Raw genomic sequence first — 26985 nt, 5'->3', positions numbered from 1 at the left:
TTTCTTTGTGTTTTCTACCACAATTTTACAGCCACCCAATTTCCATCCAATAATTACAATGTCAAGATAAAATTTAATTACTAACATTTATACACAGCTTACATTTCGTATTCTTAACTTATTACAGATCACATTTTTTATACCTTATAAATCTCAATAAATTAAGATTAGAATATTATTCCGAAATATAACTATATGACACCATTTGTTGCATGACCTTATGGATTATGTCTCTTCAAAGCAAGAGAAGGATTTTTGCATCTGAATCTAATTCTGGAATGTGGGCTGCAATAGGCTTCCGATGGGGATGGTGTAGAACTGTAGGTACTGTATTTTGGATTTGGTATTTTGAATTCGGATACACTCAATTAAAGAAGGAAGGCCTAGGCGAATCCCTTTGTTTACTCTTTCAATCTGGAAACCATTAGCTTTTCTTCTTGGAATTTCAACAAATTCAGCACAGGTTCTCAGATGATGAAGTTCTTTGAATGCCAAACATGTCTAAGAATTCTAATCTCACCAATGATAATTTTCTCTGGTCATCATGCACAGTGTACATCTTTACTGATTTTCCATGACGCCCCTGATGGTAAACTCGCACCAGGCAAAATGTGGAACAAGATCTTGCTGCTAGACCCACATACATCAGTACATTGGGAGCTGATTGCAGTTATAATTTTTTGGTTTTCTTCCTGCCATGCTCTGATGCAAAAGTGGAGGCTTTTGAGGTACAGGATGCAGGACCAGGATGCAGGGCGATGCAATGGCTTTTGTTGGTCTTTGCAATGTAAGATGCAGCTTCCAAAGCACAATCTGTTGTCTTTTAGTACGCTGGGCAAACGTCCCGAGATCGAATTCTTCCGCGACGGGGGTACCTTTAAAGCGGAAACGACGGCACCGAAAATTTTTGGCGCGCCCTCTCTTTAAAGCCCTGGCCAAATACGAAGACAGTACGTACAGTTATAATTCAAACGGAATTAAAAACTACACATCCCAGTTACCATGGTGGTGCTTGTGATCATTGCGTTTAACCAACGAAACAGGGCGAAAAATCAGTCACATGACTTTGGGGCAGAGTTTCGAAAGCTTAACCTATCAGCAACAAAGCGAAATTTACACGATAGGCTACCTCAAACTGTCAGTTACACGACTGTGTATGTCGCTTAAGCCACTCCTATTTGGCATTTTAGTTATGGAGGCGAGAAGACGCTCCCCCCCCCCTCTGGGTGTCTGATTTGCCGCCATGTTTAACCGTCCGTGTCCGAATCGCAGTAGCTACGCTTATGAAATAAAGTTCATCCCAGCTACAAAACATATATATTTTTGTGGTAAGAGGGCGCAAAACATCAGTATTTACTGCTATTAATTACTGTACGATTTATAGTTGAAATCTGAGCCTAGATATAAAGTTAGATATAAAGTTAAAATCTCGACAAAGCAATGTAGGAAATACAGAGAAAAGAAATCCTTTCTGACATCTAAAATCAGTTTCGATCAAGGTCTCTAAAACGAACAAGAAAAAGAGGATTTTCGGAGGGCAATTACGCTGTGTTTATATAGGATAAGTGATCTATGAGTGATCTAATTTCTTGTTCGTTTAAAACAGTGAAATGTCAGCTGCAAAAGATCGCCCCAGAAACAGCACTCTCTCTGCCTGTCATAGACGTTCAGGAAAGGCTGAATGAAGTCATGTCAAGAACAATAATTCGGTGATCAATATAACAGTTGTAGGACAAGAAACAAAAGATAATGAAAACTTATTTAGGCTAAATATTTAGGCTAAAACTCAAGTTCATTCTACAAATTAAGGCAAATGAAAATTCAGGATGTTAAAGTGCTAGAGGTGTAAAAAATACAAAAATGCACATGAGTAAAAAGTTTTAGAAATGGAGCAGGTGTTGCTTTGAAATAAGCAAACAGAAAAAAAGCCATGACTAAAGTGCAGAAGAGGGATGCAGGAACACTTGCTTAGATATACAAAACAAATCACAAAAAGGTGTATGTTACAAAAGAACATGCAAACATGTTCATCATGTACATCAATTTCCCTTCACGATCAATAAAGTCTTATCTATAAACATGAAACAGAGTGAGGAATCAGAAAATTAGCATGCATAAAAAACAGCAATTCTGTCAATAAGCCCTAAATGAATTAATAGCAACCATGGTTTCATGGAGGGCTTCTCAGATAGTTGGGCATTCAGATAGATTGCCAGGTGAAAGGATTTGTAAACATACTTTGTTAAAGCAAGTCAGTTTTTTCTGCAACACATAAAAGACATTTTTCCAAGAAAGTTTAGCCTTTGTCACTAATGAAACCACTAAATAAAGACATAAATATAGAAATCTTAAGATTTTGTTATTCAATGTTGGTAGCAGGATGAACTGTGCTAAGTGTATATTTTGTCGCAGCTTTGCTGCAAGATGTTAACAGTGAAAAAAGGTATTTAGAAATGAGTTATTTCAAGAAGAAAATGTTCAGAATAATTGCAAATCTAGCAGGATAGAGAAAGCACAGAAAACAGGCAGTTAGATTGATCAGATTAGTATGAAAAGTTATTTAGCAAAGGGAATGAGAAGAGTGACAAACTAGTATGCTTTAGATCTTTTTATCTGGACCAGGGAAAACTGATCATGTTTCTCTATAACAATAATAAAAAACTTTATTTTATATATCACCTTTAAAAGTGGCATCTCAAAGCAATACAGTAGATATAAAAACAGATATAAGAAAGACAAGCAGTTAGAGGTGCTACCAAAATTAGAAAATGAAGCAGATACAGACACTAAGTCTTCTGAAAAGAAAGGTTCTAAGGTTAGATTTAAATGCACTCAGGGTACGTGACTGATATCACTGGGAATACAAATTGAGAGCTCTGGGGTGCAGCTAGAGAAGACCCTGTCACCCACAGAATGTAGATGTTCTTGAGGACAGCTAGAAGACCAGAGTCAGATGGACAAAGGTGGGGAGTAGACAGATAATAAGCCATATACTGTAGGTACTGAATGAGGATGAGGATTTTGAAGTTGACTCGAAACCTGATAGGTAACCAATGCAAGGACTTGAAAACAGGTGTAATGCATCCCTGATAGGATTCTCGCTGTCATATTCTGAACATATTGAAGATTGCTCAGTGTGGATTTAATTTCCCCAGTGAACAGGATGTGCATTTATTAATTCTAGAAAAAAAAGTCTTTCTTGATTTCTCTAGTTCTTAGTTTCTCTAGTTCCCTTTAAAATAAACTATTATTCCACAATGCAGAGTATTATATGGACAGTATTTACACATGATATTGTGATTTAAAGAAATGAACACAAGCAGCTTTTCGAGATTTAAGTGTTGGCTGAGTTATTGCAGGATAAAAAACTAGAGATGTTGGTAAGAAGATAATTTTGGGATAGCTGAGGAATACACTGATAACAAGAACACTTCCTAATGGGGTTAGGCATACTTTTGATGAAGATGATGAAGTTAACAGACTGTATGTTTACATAGATACTGAAATGAGGATTGTATTTTAGATTTTGTGTAGTTGCTAGCATTGAACTGTGTGTTGGATGCACATGAATTGAAGGAATGGGCAAACATCGCTGATGCGGATCCACAGAGCCAGCATATTAAGATGTTTATAATTAGAGGCAATTTGTTTAAATAACTAGGTATGGATACTGATGTGCAAGAGAGGTGGAAAGGCTGTTTACTTAAGCCAGCACTATAAAATATTTTATTCTCAGTGAGATGCTGCCATTTCATAGTGGGTTTCTAACACTGTGTATAGTTCAATCCACACAGTGCCTTTACTTCCATCCATTTCTAATCTCTTTATCCAGTACAGAGGATTAGGAGCCTATCCCAGTAAGCAACGGACACAAGGCAGAATACACCCTGGACATAGCGCCAGTCCATCACAGGACAGACAGACACAAACACACACACACCAGGGCCAGTTTTCCCATAAACCAATTAATTTACCAGTATGTTTTGGAGTGCGAGAGGGAGTCATATCACACATATGGAGAAAAACCATGTAACCCAGAGAGAACATGCAAACCCCACACACACAGGATGGCAGGAATTGAATCTAGGACCCCAGTGCTCCAAGATAGCAATGCTAACCACTTTGCCACCATTATAAATGGATGGATATCTTAGTTATCTTTCTAGTTCACAGGTTTGCATGCATAATTTAATTTTGAAAGGCGCTGAGACATCAGGTACTACTGTTGTATTTATGAAAAAGAAACAAAACAAAAAGCATACTAACAACTGTGCCATCCTACTCTTTAGTTAATACAATTTATTATTTATAAACAGTTAACATTGTTAGCAAAATATTTTGAATTATATTTAATTAGTCAGATTTAATGTATATTTGAACAATGAAAATATATTTTTACAAGATGCGGGGGAAAGTGCAACAACTTATTACAGTGCTAAATTTAATATTGATTGCTAATAGTTTATGCTAACACCTAACTTTCTTAATTAGGTGTAATTAAAACAGTGAACTAAGTGTAACATACCATTCAGAAATACAATCGAGAATAGTTTTGTGGTGTTTGTATGGATGAAACGTTTCTAAAATGTATAACGTAACAAATTTAAAGACGATTAAATTCTGTAATCTTTCCACTTGTAATGTCATTAGACAGAACAAGACGTTTCTGCTTTGTCTAAGGATGGTATCAAAAAGTAGTCGAGGTGGTGAGAAAGCTGTGCTTAATGATAATTAAGTGACTTAAAAGTAAAAAGAGATGGTTCATATTGCTTGATTAATTTTAAAAACTAAGTTATAAATGCAGACGCGATCGCTGCCATAAGCGCTCCAGGCAGTAGAACGTTCGTTCTGTGCTGCTGAGCTCCGCGCCTCCTCCCTCTCTCGGTGCCGCGCCCCTCTCTGACGGAGCGCAGTGGGCGGTACGCTATTTTCAGAGCCTCTGATTGGGAAAAAAAGACCTGCTGATGAGTTTCACACAACAGGAAGAGAAAAGAATGGGATTTTTTCTCTTCGAAAAGTGTGCTGTCTTTATGAAATTCGTGTATTTTAAACGTTTAATTAAGAAGTAAAAACCTTACAGCGTACACAGAGATTCTGAGCTGATCACGAGGAAGAAAAATCACCCATTTTTCGCGCATAAAAAGTGTTTTTTAACTCTCGTAACCCATTTTTATAGGTTTTAAAGTCGTGCAATGTCTAAGTTAAGCAGGAACACATCATTATATCTCATTTTTTATTTCTTTTTAAAAAATTTTAAAAATCGTTTGCCCAGCCTACTTTTAGCAACATCTGTGTTGTGGACACAGCAGCATCTGTGTTGTGAATGGATATCAACTTTCTTATGTTGACATTCCTCATAACAGGTCTTTCAGCTCGAGAAGGGTTCCAGCTGGTTGGCAGATAAACTCTTTAAAGAAGGAAAATAGAGAGAAGAAAATGCCAGCCTCCTCTTTGAACTTCGTTCCTTATGAAATTCATTTCTCCTGGAGTGTGGTTGCTTTTCCATTATGGGACGGATGCCACTTGCAGTATACAGATAGGCAAGACCTGCTAAATATGCATTTTTTTTTCTCAGTGAACTTCATGTGAAAATCTACAAAGTCTCCTAGCTTGAGATAGTCTTTGGTGGAGATACTCAGGAAGATGTCCAACCTTGAGAACAGTACACTTTTAATGACTTCTAGCCCACAGTGCCATTCCTTTAATATCTCCAATGCCACTGTAAGAGGTGCTCTGGGGTCATTGATACACACAGAATCTTTCCAGTCTGATTCAGTTCTTCACTAGCAGTAAGGTCCAAGCCTTTGATAACATTGCCAAAAGATATTTGCCATGCACTATAGTTCGCAGGCCTATTATCGAACTGTGTGACACCTGTGTTCACGGTCTTACAACATGCTTGGAATTAAGCACAATCCATCATGCTGTTATGCTAGTGTAGGATTATGAGAAAGATGAGTCAGCATTAATGGATGCCAGTACCTATGATGTGTTCCAGAACCTGACCAGTGTTCAGCGTTAACATGCAGATCTCTAGAAGGCGTGATATGTGTCTGCTTCCTCATTCAGGAACAGTGAATGAGCTTTAGAAGGTGCTGCTTGTCTGTCTATTGGCGTGCCTCATCTCTCTGGCCTGTGGCTGATCTTTGTGGTTAAATGGACTGGCACTGCTATCAGTTGAGTGATGAGTGACATCATGCTGGGCTGTTGACAATGAAATCAAATTATGATGCACTGGATCTATTCCTGCAAGGACTAAGGGTTATTTAGCACCTTAGTGTGCTTCTGGATATATTCTTCTGTGTGCTGAGCTACACTTTGGTGTGCTACTGGGTCACAGGTTTTTCTGTGAAGTTCCTCATCTTCCAGTTCTACTGCTGCCTCAAATACTTATGCTTGAGCTAAAGCTGCAGCTGCCTCTTTTTTTTAGCTGTAGTGCATCTAAAGTGACCTTAACCTGGCTTTCTCTGTCTTTGCAACTATCTGTTCATGAGCAAAAGATGCTCAGACTTTTGCTGTTTCTTCTTTGACATTTGCTCTGGCTACACCTGTGCCAAGCTTCAGTGTTTTACTGAACAAATATCAAGCATATAACTATGGAATAAGGAGAGGAGTGAAACTAAATAAAAGATAAATACTATAATTTATACAGACTTTGCATTTCTTATTCTTTACAGATTAGTATTTACAGATTATATTTTTTACCTTAGTAATAAAAGATATATTTTGCCATGCATTATAACAAAGTTTGCTATGCTATTACTACATACATCAGGCTAGACTGGAAGACCATTCTACGTCTGCATCATTAATTTAAAAAAGTTAATTATGGAATATTATTCTGTATACAGCATAGCTACAGTATATAGCAATGTAACATAACAAGATTTAATAATAAACACATTTTCATTTGCAGGCGGTGCTTTCGCTGGCAGGGCCAAGTGGATGGTAGCAGTTTGGTATGATTGATGCTGGCTATTGACAATGTGTTCAGCAAAACATAATAACCTGTCCATAAGGTCAAAGGGCAAGCAGCTCCACAGAGTAATGCTGTGAGTCTAACATTAAACAAAAATGATCAGCAGAGGGTGCCATATTACAAAACTATAAACTAAAGACAGAATACACAATCACAATGGAACTACATCATTCTATTTTAAAGTCAAGCAAAACACTCTGGAAGGAAGCTTAGACCATGAAAAGGACTGTTAGAGTTTTCTATATAGTTGTAGGAAAAAAAAAAGGTTGGTTCTCTCATAGGGTTAATGGTTCAAAGGGTAAAATAAGATAATTTTTCCCAAAAGGTTAGTTATAAGGTGAAAGCACGGCATAGATGTCCCAACGCATAAGAAATATGTTTACATCAGAAGTTAGCAAGGCAAAAGCAGGTTATAAGCCACATCAGGGTAGGAAGATTATTATATCAGGATTAGTTCAGCCTCAGCCACTGCTTTTATAATTCCCCCCAAATATTATTAAATTACAGCAAATACAGTGCAGAGACTAAGCTTTAAAGAGGCTATGACTAAGTTTAATATTACTCATATTATAGAAGCTCTACTCAAGCTCTAGTGTTTAGGCTATGGTAAGACTAGTGTTAAGATCAGTATTTGAAATCCTCTGCTATAAGATAAAGTCTAAGATTAACATAAAAATAAATATCAACCACCAGAATCACTTGTACCTCAAGAACATTATCACAGACCCAAGAGGACTAACTCCATGCCTCAGACTTTCAATGAAGACATTTAATCATGTGGTACATTTCCCTAGTTCATCAATATACAGTATGTACATTAAGCCTAAATTATAACAGTAGTTCCTCCCTGAGTCAGTTGAAAGAAGGGTTAAATATAGCGTATTTGTTCCAAGTTCACAACTATAACTAGTGCTAGGGAGCTGGTTTTGGGTTATCATTAACAATATAATGTAATATAATATGGAGTCCTGGGTTCAATTCCTGGGGTTCTATCTATGTAGAGTTTGTATGTTCTCCCCAGATTTGTGTGGGTTTAATTCGGGTACTCATCCCACACTCCAAAATCATGATAGAAGATTAAGTGGCTCCTGAAAGAAATGGGTCTTGTGGTGTCCAAATCGAAAAGAGTTATGTTTGATGACTCTGTCTCAATACTGTTATCACTGAATGAAATCTGTCAATGACATCATCAGAATAAACCTGAATAAGATATGTTGAGCATCATTGTTATGTTGAGCAATTTCTAATGTGCAGTTACCTGCACCTGTTGAGCACCATGCCAGCAATTTGTAATCTGTTCCTACCTGCACCTTGTTGGTTTCTAGTCTGCCCTTCTCATTGTTCGCTTTGGCAGCCTTTTCTGCTGCCTTCTTTTGGAGATGAGGGCCCCTTCCAAAGAATATGTAGTTGACAAAAGCATACTCGAGTAGAGCCAGGAATACAAATACAAAGCATCCCATCAAATAAATGTCAATTGCTTTCACATATGGGATTTTAGGCAACGTCTCTCTCAGATGGGTACTGATGGTTGTCATGGTAAGCACAGTTGTTATTCCTGTTGAAAAAGAGAGAAAAATAATTATATCATTATTTACAGGAATTCATTACAAAATCTGTTATTAAAATCAAAATATGCTTCAGACGTTTAAGATAGAAAAAGCTCTTTCTAATACAGTATACAGTATGTAGCTCCTGATATATCTTTTGTAATATAAGAATTGTAGGACACACTTGGAGTAATCTTTGAGATAATCAAATAATCAAGACATTTCTCTATGAGGCTAAAAACATGTGGCTTGTTCAGATTATTATTGGTTAATCTTAACACTTAGGGCCATTAAAGGACAAGAAAATCCTGCTTTATGCCCCGTTTCTGTCTAATAGGTGTTGTCATCCTTAAGAATAACTGGAGATGTCAGTTGAAACAGACAAAATAGCTACAGCTTGACCAAGTAGCCAAGACAAGGCTACATTGCACTGTAAAAAGGTGAAACCTGTCAATAGTTACTTAATGTCTTGACTGCTAGTTTATTTATGAGGCTGGGCTGCTGAAAAACATAATGGAATAATCTCTGTGATTTCAATTTTAATTTATAGACATTATAATTCTTTAAGAAGTTCATGTAGGTAGCTGTGTCAGTGTGTGTAGGCTGCAAAGGAACAGGTAAAGGTTTATTCCAAGCTGAAAGGAAAAGTAAAGAGACACAATATGTGAAACGGTGAAAAGAAACAGCCAAAACATTGTGTCTCTTTTCTTTAGAATCTTTATGTCTACATACCAACATTTGTAATATAAAACGAAATAGCACAGCAATTGTAATCGCAATTGTAGTCCAGATTCCTTTAATTTTATGTACTTTTTTTGTCTTTAGGCTTGGAAAAATAGAGAAAATCATCATCTCTGTTAACAAGTGTGTATATTTATCATCTCTGGCCATAAGTTTCCTAGAGCTATAAAAACTGCTAAATAAAATGGTAATAAATTGTTTTTTTATTGAAAGTTGATTTCTCGATGCTGTATTCAGGATTACTTTCAAAGACAAATTGTAACACAACCGGGCACATGGTTCTGTAGTCAGCCAAGTTGCTTCGGCAGAGAGGAGGGTGGCAGAGTTAGAGGAGATACATTACTTTTTAATTGGGAAAAATACAGTTTGTGTTGGTCAAAAAGCTACCAGGTGGAGTGTGGGTACCCACACCCTGCAGGTCCCTGATTAATTAATAATCTTGTTGGATGATTGATGCCCTGTAACTTTTAGGATTATCTCTGGATGTGCCTGTATCCCTCTGTTCGACATCAGCTAACAGCAGTGGACATCCATCTTGAACTTGAACTTGAACTTTATTGCCATATGTGACCGGTACTGGTACAATGGAATTCTTACTTACAGAAAGTCTCTCGATTATAAAACAAGTGTAAAAAACAAAACAAAGTGCAAACAGTGCATCAAGACAATGTACAAACAAACAATAGACAATGTGCAAGTAAACATGCAGACAGTTTGAATGTAAACAATACAGACGTGTAAACAATGACTGGAGACGTACAATTAATAAATTACAATGAGGTAGATGGTGATGGTGTAGGTGTGGTCCGAGGGGGATGGCTAAATGTGTTCGCCAGTCTCACTGCTTGTGGATAGAAGCTATTGAAGAATCTAGTGGTAAGTGTCCGTATGCTCTTATATCTCTTGCCTGAGGGCAGTGGGGTGAAGAGCTCATGCCCTGGGTGGTGACTGTCCTCTGTGATGGCCAGAATTCTACCACGGCAGCGGTCCTCATAGAGCTGTTTAATCTCGGTGAGACCGCAGCCGATGATCTTCTGGGCCATATTGACCATTCTCTGCAGTGCCTTTCTTTCTCGCGAAGAGGTGTTGCCATACCACACGGTGATCCCGTTGGTGAGGACGCTCTCGATAGTGCAGCGGTAGAAGTTCACAAACACATGTGTTGGCATCCCCCATCGCTTGAGGCACCTCAAGAAATAAAGGCGCTGCTGAGCCTTCTTCATGATAGAGTCAGTATTCACAGTCCAGGTTAGATCTTTAGAGATGTGAATTCCCAAAAACCTAAAGCTGGTGACTGTTTCCACTTCCGTTCCATCAATACTGAGTGGGCTGTGAGTGTGTGGCCTGTGTCTCCGAAAGTCCACTATTAGCTCTTTCATTTTATTTATGTTCAAGTCCAGGTTATTGCTATGACACCACCTAAGCAGCTGTACAACTTCATCCCTGTAAGTGGACTCGTCATCATCACTGATCAGTCCTATTATAGTGGTGTCATCGGCAAACTTGATGATGCGGTTATTGCTGTGTCTGGCTGTGCAGTCGTGAGTAAATAGGGAGTACAACCTTGGACTCAGACAGCAGCCTTGTGGGGTTCCAGTGCTCAGGGTGAGTGGTGTAGATGTTTTATTGCCTATCCGCACCACCTGTGGTCTCTTGATAAGAAAGTCCAGCAGCCAGTTGCAGACAGAGTTGCACAGACCTAATCCCCTGAGCTTTGTCACCAGTTGACAGGGTATGATGGAATTAAATGCTGAACTGTAGTCCACAAACAGCACTCTCACATACGAGTTCTTAGTGTCCAGGTGTTCCAAGGCTGTATGCAGAGCCAGGGAGACAGCATCATCCACTGATCTGTTGTTCTGGTAGGCGAACTGCAGGGGGTCCAGGGACTCTGTGATGGAGGAGTTGATGTGTGACAACACCAGCTTCTCCAGGCATTTCATCACCACAGATGTTAATGCTACTGGGCGGTAATCATTCAGGCATGTCACTTTTGTCTTTTTGGGGGTTGGAACAATAGTGGTTTTTTTAAAGCAGGTGGGGACCATGGACTGTGACAGGGAGGAGTTAAAGATGTCTGTAAACACTGTGGTCAGCTGGGCTGCACATGTCCTCAGGACGCGAGGTGGTATCCCATCAGGCCCTGCAGCCTTACGGATTTTCACCCTGCTCAGAGTCTTCTGCACGTCCTGCTCTGAGAGTTTCAGAACAAACTCGCCCTGCACGCTTGGGGTCTTCTCGGCAGTGCCCGTGTTCAGAGCATCAAAGCGGGCATAGAAGTGGTTCAGCTCGTCAGGCAGGGATGTGTTGTTCGTGTCAATCTCCTGGCTGCAGCCCTTGTAGCCTGTGATTGACTGTAATCCCTGCCACAACCTCCGGGTGTCAGCGCACTGCATTTCAAGCCGCACTCTGTAGCTCCGTTTGGCGCGTTTTATGGCTTCTTAAGGGAGTATTGTAACAGTCCTGGATTGTCCTGGAAAAGATCCTCATAAAAAGAAAACCTCCTTGCCTCTACTTGCTCACTTGCAAAGACCACTAGGTCATTCTGTGGCTGACCACAGAAAAGGGCCTCTTTCGCTACATGTAGTACCTGTGACGGCAACAGGCTGTTTGTTTCACATACACATATTTTAGAAATACTTAATTCACTTATTTCACTTAAAAGTGAAATATGGAGCCTTGTCCTTATAAACTGCATTACCTAATGATGGACAAACAGAAACTAATCACATTGTCAAAATCAACTGATTTTCTAGTCAGTCAGGACAGATAGAATAATGCACATACAACATAATGCAAAAATTCAAAGCAAAATCAAGTCAAAATCTAAATGCAGTTGAAAACCACCATCTGTGCATGTCGTAAAAGTTCTAACAATATTCACCTGCATACTGTTATAGTTATAGTTTGGACTTGGTGTTGTATTATGCAGACTGAGGTCATATTTAAACCTGGTTCCTATATGATGTTGCCATTGCTTTGTTTTTCGTATGATTTTTTATCTATCTCCTCTCAATTTATTTCCTCAAAATGAATGTGTTTTCCTATATTAATTGGAGTGTTTGTTATTTTAAATGCTGAAAATTGGAAAAAGTTTCAAAAGAAATCACAATCACACACAGTCATGTAGTTCATGTCCCACAGAGCCTCTTGCTTTAAACTGCAGCCCTTAGTATTATCTGTCAAACCACAATGTCCTGAGCCCTGCCTTGGGAGGTTGGCTGTAGCTAACTTTCTGGAAAACACAGATAAAAAGCTGTCTCTGAAGTAACAGTGTAATAAAAATTATTTTAAATATGTTAACATGGGGCAGCCAGTAGAGACAAATTCACTAGCTTAGACAATAAGATGTTTAAATCAGTATCTATACAATTTACTGGGTATTTCTATATTCTTATTGTTCCTTATATGATTGGGCACCTTTCATCTGTAAACATTTGAAAGATTCAAAATCCTTCTAAACCTAATTCTATGTACAGTACATAAACACTGGATGACTAAGGCAAAAAAGCTGCAGTACTAAGGTTATTAAAATGCAAAAAAACATATTGCAGTTAGGCACATAAGAAATCTGCATTTTATTATTTGCACAGTGGTTGGTCAAAAAAGATATTTGGATTGTGTTACAGTATGCTGTATACACAGCGATTAGACAAATAGCCGTTGCATGCAACAGCGACTGGATCCTATACAGTGCAGATTAAGAAAACTGACCTATATAGTGTTTATTTTAAAAAAGAACTGTGATACTTAGGCAAATAAATTACTAAGAAAATTGATATATGGATTTTTATTTCTAGCATAGAAAACAGAACTGTAGTATTATTTAATGTAGTGATAGCTGCTGCAATATTAGTTACATATTTATAATACTTTTGAATTTTTTGAGTGGCATTCATTAATTTTACATTTCTAAAATAATTATATTTTCCTTTTTTAAAGGGTCTATTTATTTATCAATATCAAGCACAAGATGTAGTCCAGTTTTTACTTCAGTGCATGTGCCGAATACATGGACAGAAAAAACATTTCCCGACATCCCACACTGTGAATATCCACAATATTTGTACTGTACATCACCTGAAGTATTACTGCCTGATGTGATGTAAATTGGAGGTTACTGTGTACATTTGGCTTTTATTTTGAGTTGAAATGCACTCATCAATGCTGATTCTTTCTAATCACGAATTCTGATTTGTGAATAGCATTGCTATTGTGTAGCATTGCAGTTCCCCTTTAATGCTTAAAAGGAGTAATCAGTTGTATAATGTTTTATAAATAGATTAAATTGCATATGCATATATTACAGTATCAAGTTGCGTACTGAAATAGAGTTTGTAAAACAAAATGGTCTAAAGACTTACTGTTATTTGTAACACTTAATGTTGAATAAACATTCTTGATCTTTAGACATACCAGCTGTCTGAACACATGCTGACATTAGTTTTTTGAGGTGAGTGTATTTTCACAATATTTTAGTTTTTAGATGTTTATATTTACCCTAAATTGGAAAAAGTGGTTTAATGGATCTATGGATGGTTGCATACATTTAATAAATACTGTACATGTATGTAAGTACATTTCATAAATAAATGTTATTCAATTTATTTTAATTTTTCCCAAATATTTTATTAATTCCTTTTTTTGTAGTAGATGCATGTTTTTTCTCTCCTTTGTGGGTGGTGATGGGAGGGAAGTGGGTAGAAGGGGCTTTTTTGTTCCTTTTGTTTCTGATTGTTATTTCTTGATTATAAAAATAACAAAAGAAGTAAAGTAGGGAGTACTTATTTCTGTGACCACATACGATAAGTGAGTATACTGCCTATACGGCACTAAGCCTTTTCAATAATACAATATGCTTTATGAAGTATTCTTCCAGACTATGTTATTATATATTTAAATTATTTATTTCTTATTGTATTCCTTACATGTTTTGTATTTTCAAGTTCACTATGTTTCATCCTAATAGAACAATGATCAGTTGCTATTACATTATCACCTCATCATCATTTCATTTTCAATGTCCTACTGTATCTTATACACTTATTTTATTACTGGATATAGGCTTGAAGCCTATCCTAGGTAGGATTGGGAGCACTAGGGATACACCCTGGAAAAGAAGCTGGTCAAACGCTGGATTTACACAGACACATAGAGTAAATGTATGCTCACATCAGGACCAATTTTATAAAAGCCAATTAACCTACCAATAACACACCCAGCACCCAGAGAAATCCAATGTGAACAGGTGGAAAACACACAAAACCATAGCTGTACATTTAGTGACAAATAAAGTGTCAAGGTATATTTAGTTCTTAAAAATGTATGGTAAAAATACAGAATGCAAAATTAAACAATTTCATTTTTGAATATAAGCTAAGTATAAACCAAATATAAGTATATTTTCTTAACAAATTCAAAATCAATATAAAAATAAATACATTTCATTACTAACGTTTTAAACAATGTAATAACATCTAGCATTGAGACTGTACTATGAATTAAGTGATATTAAAGATTTCTAATAATCTTTCTGTTGCCTTGACAAGAGAGCTTGTGCCTCAAAGCTAAGCCTTGGTATGCAGATAAAAGATGCCTGTCTGATAAGAAGTATATCCCAAGTCTGTAGCATAGTCAAGGACCGTAAAACTGTGTCCGTTCTCAGCTCCCTGAATGGTGAATTCTATTACAGGTTCCCCTTAGTTTGCTATACTTTTCTGCCCAAGACAATGGATCAGAGGTCACTATCAATTACTGAAAAGGTGACGAGCCAATGAGGAACCTGCAGGGTGGGCAAAACCTAATGACATCATAATCACTAATTGTGACTTCATGGTTTAAAAGGTCTGCATAGTTCGATTTTGTTTGCTCTTCTTTTCTCTAACTTGGCATTTTGACCAAATGGGTGAGTCTGTAAATAGAATTCTGGCTAAGATTTCTTTCTGCAACAGAAGAAATAGTGAGTTTTGCAAACCAATTGTTTTCAACTGAGCAACACAATTAAGACAGACTCTTTTTTTGTCAACATTCAGAATATTGAAGCATATTCAGGAAAGTGCTATAGCGGGGCTGAACCACCATCTCAGTTGCAACTTAAAAAAAAAAACTTCAGCAATATGCTACGGTAACTCCCTTGGACTATTTTCCTTGGTAGTAGCTACTGTAAGTAAAGCTTAAAAGGTCTGCATAGTTCGATTTTGTTTGCTCTTCTTTTCTCTAACTTGGCATTTTGACCAAATGGGTGAGTCTGTAAATAGAATTCTGGCTAAGATTTCTTTCTGCAACAGAAGAAATAGTGAGTTTTGCAAACCAATTGTTTTCAACTGAGCAACACAATTAAGACAGACTCTTTTTTTGTCAACATTCAGAATATTGAAGCATATTCAGGAAAGTGCTATAGCGGGGCTGAACCACCATCTCAGTTGCAACTTAAAAAAAAAAACTTCAGCAATATGCTACGGTAACTCCCTTGGACTATTTTCCTTGGTAGTAGCTACTGTAAGTAAAGCTTAAAAGGTCTGCATAGTTCGATTTTGTTTGCTCTTCTTTTCTCTAACTTGGCATTTTGACCAAATGGGTGAGTCTGTAAATAGAATTCTGGCTAAGATTTCTTTCTGCAACAGAAGAAATAGTGAGTTTTGCAAACCAATTGTTTTCAACTGAGCAACACAATTAAGACAGACTCTTTTTTTGTCAACATTCAGAATATTGAAGCATATTCAGGAAAGTGCTATAGCGGGGCTGAACCACCATCTCAGTTGCAACTTAAAAAAAAAAACTTCAGCAATATGCTACGGTAACTCCCTTGGACTATTTTCCTTGGTAGTAGCCACTGTAAGTAAAGCTACAAACCCAGCCCAGCTCCATCCAACAGGAAATTAAAAACTCAAAAAAATTACAAGAAGAAACATGTGTCCAATAAATCTCTGAGTATCAAACTTCTTTATTTACATTACAATTCTCAAGTTAAATTATTATTTCAAAGATGTTTGATAAAGCTTAGTTCACAATAGAAAATGCATATTTACTTATGTTTGGGATATACACGTGATTTACTACAGTATATGAGCTTGTTATAACCTATGAAGTAGACAATAACAAATGGTATAGTGGATAAAATAACATAACATTATTAATTCTTGTCTACTATGTAATCTGTGAGTGAACAATCACCCATTTATGTCATTCATTCAATAATACACACACTCCCCAAATTATACAAAATATAACTGCAAATTAGATTTTACATACAAAACTTTCATGGGACCCATAATAAAATTGGAAGTAATGCATTAAGATCCTTTTAAGGATGAATATCACTGAAGGCTCTGTTTAACAGGGAAATTTCCTTTGTTTCTCTTTCTCTTGGACTGCTAGCTGCTGATACCTTCTCTCCACTCTTCTCCATGATTAATATACACACTTGTTAACAATTAAAGGGCAGTGATCACTGATGAGCCTTCAATTCTGCTATATTGTTCTTACTTCATCACTTACAGACATAGTTAAAACAAATATGGAAGGATGGGTACAATATATTGATATTGATATATTGATAATTTTATACTGTATGTTCGCGTAACAACTAAGAAGGGGTCACTTCCAACGTAGGTTGTCCCTGAGGAACTCTTATGTAAAGTGGATGTCTATTCTATTGCTCTTGGTGCACAATGCATGTTTTACAGTAGGATTGTATTTACAAATTATATGTTGTATATTTATAATCTGTACGTGAGACTGTAAATTATTGTTATTGTGCTTGATTCCCAACAGTTATCAAAGAACTTTTAATTTACTGTTCTAATTTCTGCTTCACTAAATTAAAAACCCTCACTCCACTACAGAAGGATGTACAGTAGCTTATCCTGTGTGTTACCTTATGAGTTTTTCCTTAGTAAAAATAAATGGAATTGAAAGTGTGCCCATTTATTTTCTGCACCTAAATGGAATGAATGTATTCTGCTGATAATTTCTGCATAATAATTTTTTGCTGTGGAACTCAGATTGCATTTGTAATAAACTGTCTTTCTGCTGGCTCATGTTTGATTTTCTCTACTCATGTTTAGCTCCAAGCTAACTCAGATTAACTTCAAAAGGGCTCCTGGCCAGAGGGAAAATTATCAATTCACTGAATAAAATTGATGTCAACACCTTAGCAAAATGGCAAAGTGAGACAAAAGCTGCTGTATTGTTTGTTTAAAGGGTACCTTAGTATGTTGGATACTATATACTTGTGTTCTTTTCACAAGGTCAAATATTAGGCTTTATTAAGTATTCTTTTATCAAGCAGAACAGATGAAGTGCTCATCAATAATACTATGATCTCAAAGCCTTTGGGCAAGTCACTGGAGTTGTAAAGAAACTGAATATATACTGTATATAAAAAAAAAATCAAGGCATATGATCACCAGAGCAGCACTGAACTGTTAAGCTCTCTCCCTTTAAAGTGAAAAGCATTTTGGATTTACAGTGTTAAATTGATATCCCTATTGAATGAAAATAAGTTTTAACATTAAATCTTTGTGTGGTAATAGTTTTAATCCGGGGGGTTATGGTTGCATCACAGTTAGTGCTGTTATCTAAAAGTATTATCTGTGTGGCATTTGCATGTTTTTCCTATATTTGTGTGGGTTTTCTTACACCTTCCAAAGACATGCAGAATAAGTTAATTTATGTCTTTAATTGTCATTATGTGCCTGTGAGTGGCCTGTTATGGATCCGCATCTCATCCAGGGTGTAGTCCTGTCTTGTGCCCTATTGTTCTAGGACATGTTCTAGGTTAAAATGATCCTTAAAAGCAGGAAGCAGCTTTCTAATAATGGATGAATGAATAAACTACTCTGTGTTTCAATTCAGGTAATAATGATCTTATAATGAACTTTGAATAATTTTTAAAGATCATTTGAAACCAGTTAAACCTAGATTTAATGTAATTTTGATTGTATCAGGATCTGCCAAATACTTTGGCTGTTTTGGTTACACTGTCTTTTTTATTTTTCTAAGGTGTATATCTTAGGTTTATTGTTCATCCAGGAACGTTCTTCAGGCAAGTGACAATAACAGGGGAGATTTCAAACTGCATCTTCATTTTCAGACTTTAAAACAAACACGGAAAAACACTACAATTAAATTTTGTTTTGCAATTAATCTAGCCAGTGGAAGCAGTATGGTCTCTTATTTTAAGATTAGCTCCATGATACAGAATACTAGGTCATGCTGAAAACAAAGGGAAGAAAATCTTTTATTAAAAGCAAAATCTTAATTTCTGTGTAATTACTTCTGAATATGAGTACCAAGTCTACTAGTAGATATCACACATATTTATTAAAATACAGAAATATATTTCTGTTCTATTTATGTAAGAAAAACTAGGGCAGGAAGAGAATGAAAGATAAAGTCTCCAATAAAATTTAAAAGGAATCACTAAATTATGTATCCTAAAACGGCCCACTTCATAACATATTTTTTTTATCCAAAAGGAAGAGTGAAAGTAAAGTTGCTGTACTATAGCAATATATACTAAAATTCACCTTCTGTATAATGCATTCACAGAAGACACAAGAATCACCGTATTCCCTACAATCACAAAATTCTATCTGTTGTTTAAAAAGAGCACATTCCAGTAATTCACATATGGAAAAATCTTCAAAACATTTATGGTGCTTATCTATGTAGAAATAATTTATACAGTGTTTTTTTATATATAACTCGATGTGCCTATCTATTGCATATACTGCAATACAAACCATTATATTTAGTGTACTACATCCTTCCACCTTCCTAACTCAAGATAACTAGCTCTGAGGTGCATCTGCCCAATTTCTGTGACACCTAGGAGCTCTAAATGACAAGGTGGAGACTACTGGCTTCATTACTACAGTGGACACATTCATTTAAATCTGTCTGTTTAAATTAACCATGACTACCTCTCTGTGCTGACTCTGGGCTTCAGATACATGCTGCTAAATTCCTGAGGGACTGGAGTGACAATTCCTTTACACAGGTTGGTTTGATAGTTATTTTAGATCATACAGTGTGTTGTTTTGCATTAATAGTTTCATATTCACTACAATATAAACTATGGCACAAACATTCTATAGAAAAATATTCCCCTTTAAGCTCAGGTTAAAAAAAATATTTTTTTTTCCAATTTATTGCTGTTTACTTTTAATATTTTTAATAATTTCTTAATATGCATACATTCTATACAATAGGATTCCAGTCAGGATTTTTCTTAAAACACTCCAGTGTAGTTTTGACCTTGCGCATTGGATCATTGTCATACAGAAAGCTATATTTTAGTCCCACTTTTAGGTCTTGAAGTCATTTCCTCCAGTATTTGTCGGTATATTGTTCCATCTACTTTTCCTTCAATCCTAACAAGCTTTCCAGTCCCTGCTGAGGAAAAAGCATTACTATAGTAAGATCTTGTCGTCGTCATGCTTGACTGTAGAGATGCAGACTTGACTGAGAGATGTGCTGTGTTAATTCTGCACCAAAAGTAGCACTTCCCATTTAGACAATAAAAAAACACATTTGGATTTATCCAACTACAACAACATATTGTTTTCCCACATTGGTTAACTCCATGTGGGAATTTTGAGACAAATTCTCCTAATTTGTGCTTCCATAACCTTTATCTCAGAATTGCTTAGTCTTCATGGATGAGTCTTTGCGTGACCAAGGAATCTCACAGAAATACAGTAGGTGTATTTAATTTGAAATCATGAGAACAATTGATATGTATTGCAACTTCAAAATGTCATGACTGCAAGAATAAACAAAATGTGAAAACTGTGCAAGGCTTTGAATGCTTTTGCAAAACATATTACATTAGTACAGCCTCTTTAAGAATTTCACTTATAATTTCAATAATATATTCTTGTATGAATCAAAACTGTTTCCCACAGCTACAATGCGAACATACATTATTTTCATTTCATATTTCTCACAACCCACATTAAGATACCATTTTTTGTATCTTCTTTTAATTCATTGTCATACAAAATCCATCCATGTTCTAACCACTTTATTCAATACAGAGCTGCAGGAAGCCAGAGCCTATCCTGGTAAGCAATGTGCACAAGGCAAGCTACACCCTGGAGAGGACACTTGTCCATCTGTGTTCATCTTATACATGATAGCTTAAACCTCTCATTATTCTATTGTTCTAGATTAAGTGCTATTAATTAACTTGAAGACTGCACTAATCGTTAATGAATTCATGGGGGCAGAAGGTAAGAAGTGAGATTGGTATGACTCCCAAAAAATGTTAAGGTGATTTTTTCATTTTATTTAGCTTGATCTGAATTTTTTTGCAGGCACCTGAAGTGTTGATACAGACTGATTAATTTGAGGCAAGTGTAATTTCATCACAGCCTGCAAACCAGTTCTGTATGTTTGTAGTTCAGTTCTTGTGAACAGGGATGTTGGATCCATGACTCTTACTTTATACTGAAAAAGTATTCTGTATTTTATATTTCTCTTTAAGATAAAAGCTTTTTAACTATTAGGATTGACTGTGCAACAATAACAGCATAGCAAAAAAATGGACAACTCAACTGGCTTCTCTTAGCTTTGCACATTATTTCAAGCACAATACAATTTCTTAAACAGTACATAGATGGATTTTGTTGACAGTTTAACACGCACAAAAATTAAACTAAAGTAGATTTCACAGTCACACATCAAACAATCAAAACATGCAGTATGCATGACTTAATCATAAATGTTAATGCAAGAAAACAATTGGCAATGACCTAGGACTGACATACAGATGCAGCCATTGAAAACAAGCAGGGTATGCTGCAAGTATATTTTTAAAATACATGACTTTGTTAAATTTATTTAAAAATTAAAACGATTACAAACGCCAGCGGAGAGAGAGAACAGGGGAGGGATGTTGGTTTTGCATAAGGGGTGGGTCTATTTGGAAATGTGGAGTTACATGTTCTGGCTGTTTGTGAATTATCATTATTGAGTATGGAGTGTTGAGGTATTGATTTTGTGTAATGCTTTATGTTGAAAATTGAGGTAGATTTTGTTTATAATAAAGAGGATGAACTGGGATGGGAGGAGGGTTTGGTTTTGCATAAGGGGCGGGATTATGATAATCAGAGGAATTTGAGAGAGTTTAATGGTTTGATATATTTGATTTTGTATTGAGGTTGTTATCTATGTTTTTGGTTGGTATTATGTTTATATGGTTGTTTTTGTTGGTTGGTCGTTATTATGGTTATTAATAATAGGATCTTTAGTTGAAATCTGAGCCTAAATAAAAAGAAAAAGCATTTTCAGAGAGCAATTACGCTGTGTTTATGTAGAATAAGTGATTAGGTTTATGAGCAATCTAATTACTTATTCGTTTAAAACGCTATATAAAATAAAGTTTATTTTTAATTTGCTGGACAGAGTGGTGAACATTATTATGCATAAGACCAAGATAACAATCATGATCAGTTTAGAAATTTGTGTACGCTGTAAGGTTTTTACTTCTTAATTAAACTTTTAAAATACACATTTCGAATAGAAAGAAATCCTCTTCCTGGTACAGTATGTATAGCAAACCAGCACGTCTGTTTTTCTCCAATCAGAGGGGTGTCAGATGGTGTCAGACAATCACAATTCTGAAGCCCTATCCATCTCTGGTACAGATGCAGCCATTCAAAGTGAGCGGTACAGACACGTACCGCAGGTAATTGGCTGCGGTATCGCGTATCATGACGCGGTGCGTGATTGGTTGACCGACAGGGGCACTCGTGGTCCATTGGTCTGTCGTAGAAAGACTTACTGTAAACGTCTTTACTGTGCCTGTTGTAGATATTGAATTTTACAACTGAAGGGAAATCTTAGTAGCTGAGCATAAAAAGAATAGGAGCATACTGTAATGCGTGTGAAGGCCATAAACGATATTAATTTTGGAACATAAACATACAGTATATAGCTGGTCTTGGTACTTTAAAGAAAAAAATAAACACCAGTATTCCATTTCTCCCTAAACATTTTAAGCTTCCAAGTCTTTAACTAACGTGATACCGGAGTCAACAAGCATACTTTTAGAATTTGATTTGTTTTGCCTGCCTGTTCATGTGAGCTGTCTTGTAGCCTACTGGTCTAGGTGCGTGACTAACAACGCACAGGTTGTGTGTTCGAATCCAGCTGGTGCTGGACTTTTCTTTTAACAAACATTTCTTCAAAAAAATAGAATAGCGATATTATGGACAATCAATTGACTTTTATATTTCAAAATATCGCAACATGATCGATTCTAAGTCATTTTTGATAACAGTGAATAGTCACCTTCTTCCCTTCTGGCAGCGGTTCCTGCTTCTATTGTGTGTGTGTGTGTGCAACAGAGTAAATTTTTATAGAGAAATGGAGGCTGGACAGTATGCGTTACAATATAAACATTTATATTGATTTAAATTGTGTTCTGATTTAAATCGCAAACGCGTGTTTAATTATGTGTTTTTTAATCATAATCAGGCTAATGCATTTCTACATTTTCTGTATGAACCAGCTTAGAGGTTCATACAGAAAGACAGCTTGTGTTTAAATTGAGTGTAAGGTAATTTATGCTTCTAAAGTCATGGTCAGCATTTATTATTGTACTGTGCTGTAAACTTTTTCTGTGCCCAGTCACATTATTTTATAGCGTTTTTATTGTGTTATTAAATCCGGTGGCGCTGTGTGTTAGTTTCCTGACTCCCATGTCACATGGTCTGTGATTGAAACCCATGGAACTATGACTTTATTTTTTAACAAACATTTCTTTGAAAAAATGAAACGTTTCCCTTGGTCAGAGATTAAATAAAACCTCACCCGCACCAAACAAATTTATATTTCTAAATATCACGACATGATCGAATTTAAGTCTTTTTAATAACAATGAATAGTCACCTATCATTCATCTCTAAATAAACTTTATTTTATATAGCGTTTTAAGCGAATAGGTAATTAGATTGCTCATAAACCTAATCGCTTTTTCTACATAAACACAGCGTGATTGCTCTCTGAAAATGCTTTTCCTTAAAGCGATTCTATTGAGGGAGTACTTAACACTGTACTTCCTACTTTGAATACCTGTGAGACCGGTTTAATTCGTCACAGCCAGCATTCCGGGAGGGAGGGGGTTGAGTAGTGGAGGCAGGCGAGATTTCCAGCGAAAGACACCTCCCCCTCAAAAACCCAGTAAGCAGTAATGCTTTAAGTCGAAAATCGAGGTAGATTTTGAGGATGATAAAGAGGGTAAACTGGGATGGGAGGAGGGTTTGGTTTTGCATAATGGGCAGAAGATTTCCCTTGTAAGGATGGTATCAAAAGTAATCTTAAGTGGTGAGAAAGCTGTGCTCAATGTATTTAAGGGAGTTAAAAGTAAAAGGAGATGCTTCATATTGCTTGACTAATTTTAAAAACTAAGTTATAAATGCAAACGCTCCCTCGGTGCGCTGCTCTGGTACGCCGGGTCTTACACAGTGCCTGTCTGCAGTAAGCATTACAATATACATACCCAACACTGCTTGTACCCATCTGTCATGCAAATAAAACACCTTCAGTGCTTTCATACAGTATATCGCCTTTAAACACATATATTTAAACACACGTTCACGATTTAAATCAAAACGCGACTCAAATCAATATAAATGTATATTTTGTAACGCATAGGTGACTATTCATTGTTATTAAAAAGACTTAAATTCGATCATGTCGTGATATTTAGAAATATAAATTTGTTTGGTGCGAGTGAGGTTTTATTTAATCTCTGACCAAGGGAAACGTTTCATTTTTTCAAAGAAATGTTTGTTAAAAAATAAAGTCATAGTTCCATGGGTTTCAATCACAGACCATGTGACATGGGAGTCAGGAAACTAACACACAGCGCCACCGGATTTAATAACGCAATTAAAACGCTATAAAATAATGTATCTGTCCCACTCAGAATATCCTCAGATCAGTTTGCTACCAGCAATCAAACAAAAAAAAAAATGGACAGAATTGTCTCCTCCTGATTGGAACTTTTCTTACTGTCTTATAATTTATCAGGCTACCTTTTAATTTCCACTGAGAGAAGGAAGTCACTTGTCATGCAGCTATTTTATTCTTCATTGCACAATATGCTCTAAGTTAGCAAATGAAACATGAACACTTATTGAAATAAATCAAGAATACGATTAACATGAATGTATAAACATGCAAACTATACTTTATCACATTTAATTATTGTTTACATCTTCCACCTGAGAACAGTCAGCCGTTGCTACCCAACGCAGAAACACAGCCAATAACTAGCAAAGAGAGGATATTAGCTAGCCAATATGATAAAGAAATAAATGATTATTTTGTTTATTTCTTTTGCACATTTATTTGAACATTTCCATCGATTGTACAAGCACTTGGAAACTGTCCAATCCCTAGTTCATCAAGCATTTACCGGTCTGGCGCCGGTCTGTGTCTTCTAGGATATAATGCCAGCGAACTCTTGTTTTTATGTCCACTATAACTACGCTGGGGGTACCTTTAAAGCGGAGACGACGGCACCGACATTTTTTGGCGCGCCTTCTCTTTAAAGCCCTGGCCAAATATAAAGACAATAAATAATTTCCTAAGATACGCGATTAAAAAATAAATAAATACAAATTTGAATATCCTGCGGAACACATTCCATAAGAATCAGCCGTTTTACAGTATATATCACCTTTAAAGGTGGCTTCTCAAAACGCTTTACGGGATAAAAACAACCAGAACAGCAGCAACAACAATATTGTATTTCGTTGCACTTTGAAAACCAAGTAATAACTTAACTATACAGTACGTGCAAACGTTTCGTATGTTGCTGTTGTGAATGCCTGCGTACCCATAAGTATCTTATTTGCCTTGAGTCTGTCTACAGTATATCTGTCCCACTACCCCCTCTCTCCCTCAATTCAATTCAATTCAAGGTGTTTTATTTGCATGACAGATGGGTACAATTCTTGTTGGGAATGTATACTTTGATATTTACACCCGGCGCGGCACCGAGGGAGCGTCTGCATTTATAACTTGGTTTTTAAAATTAGTCAAGCAATATGAAGCATCTCCTTTTACTTTTAAGTCCCTTAAATACATTGAGCACAGCTTTCTCACCATCATTACACAAAGCAGAAACTGTCCGATGACATACAGTACAAGTGGAAAGATTACAGATTTTAATCGTCTTTAATTTTGTCTTTAATTTTGCCTGTGGAGTGTATCTTATTAAGCTCTAAATTGCATTTTGAGCACGGTTTTTGACTTTTTTTAATTGCATTTTGGGCGCGGACAGCACATACAAGGGTTAATGAACTGCGCCAAGAAATTTAAAATAGTATTCTTTAGGTGTGAGGGTAGGAGTGGACCGCAGCAGGCATAATCAGCAAACCAGGAAAACAAAGACAGGTGAGATGTGTATCCAGAAAGCGAGTGATCAGAAAAAGGAAATGGTGTAAATGTATTTAAGGGACTTAAAAGTAAAAGGAGATGCTTCATATTGCTTGACTAATATTAAAAACTAAGTTATAAATGCAGACGCTCCCTCGGTGCGCTGCTCTGGTGCGCCGGCTCTTACACAGTGCCTGTCTGCCGTAAGCGTTACAATATACATAGCCAACACTGCTTGTACCCATCTGTCATGCAAATAAAACACCTTGAATTGAATTGAATTGAGGGGACAGGGGGGGGAAACTAAAGCCAATACTGGCTCAATACCCTCAATGGGCTTTGACGTGCTAACGCGTTGGTTTAACAGTCCGGGTGTGGCAGGCTTCCAATGTCAACTCGACTCGATTGGAAGACAATGAACATATTTTGTGATATTTAGAAATATAAATTTGTTTGGTGCGAGTGAGGTTTTATTTAATCTCTGACCAAGGGAAACGTTTCATTTTTTCAAAGAAATGTTTGTTAAAAAATAAAGTCATAGTTCCATGGGATTCAATCACAGACCATGTGACATGGGAGTCAGGAAACTAACACACAGCGCCACCGGATTTAATAACGGAATAAAAACGCTATAAAATAATGTGACTAGGCACAGAAAAAGTTTACAGCACAGTAAATAATAAATGCTGACCATGACTTTAGAAGCATATATTACCTTACACTCAATTTAAACACAAGCTGTCTTTCTGTATGAACCTCTAAGCTGTTTCATACAGAAAATGTAGAAATGCATTAGCCTGATTATGATTAAAAAACACATATAATTAAACACGCGTTTGGGATTTAAATCAGAACACGATTTAAATCAATATAAATGTTTATATTGTAACGCATACTGTCCAGCCTCCATTTCTCTATAAAAATGTACTCTGTTGCACACACACACACAATAGAAGCAGGAACCGCTGTCAGAAGGGAAGATATGTTCAAAATATCGCAAATATCGATCATGTTGCGATATTTTGAAATATAAAAGTCAATTGATTGTCCATATATCGCTATTCTATTTTTTTGAAGAAATGTTTGTTAAAAGAAAAGTCCAGCACCAGCTGGATTCGAGCACACAACCTGTCCGTTGTTAGTCACGCACCTAGACCAGTAGGCTACAAGACAGCTCGCATGAACAGGCAGGCAAAACAGCCCTACACAGCCCTGTCGTAGCACACGAATATAATCATACCGTTATTAAATTCTTTAGATATGCGATTCCATATTATATTCCCTTTTAATCAAATTCTAAAAGTATGCTTGTTGACTCCGGTA

General features: G+C 36.4%; 1 protein-coding gene across 3 annotated transcripts in view; it reads right to left on the bottom strand.

The window, feature by feature from the left end:
* Window positions 1-26985, bottom strand: part of gabrb1 (gamma-aminobutyric acid type A receptor subunit beta1) — a 385381-nt gene that overhangs the window by 43024 nt on the left and 315372 nt on the right. For all 3 annotated transcript variants that reach the window (XM_069190655.1, XM_069190651.1, XM_069190656.1), the window contains one exon: window positions 8284-8534. In XM_069190655.1, the coding sequence (XP_069046756.1) occupies window positions 8284-8534 (251 nt within the window). The remainder of the gene's footprint in view (window positions 1-8283; window positions 8535-26985) is intronic.

The sequence above is a fragment of the Lepisosteus oculatus genome, chromosome 1 (genome assembly GCF_040954835.1).
Source record: "Lepisosteus oculatus isolate fLepOcu1 chromosome 1, fLepOcu1.hap2, whole genome shotgun sequence".
NCBI lineage: Eukaryota > Metazoa > Chordata > Actinopteri > Semionotiformes > Lepisosteidae > Lepisosteus > Lepisosteus oculatus.
This window is presented reverse-complemented; position numbering and strand designations above follow the sequence as displayed.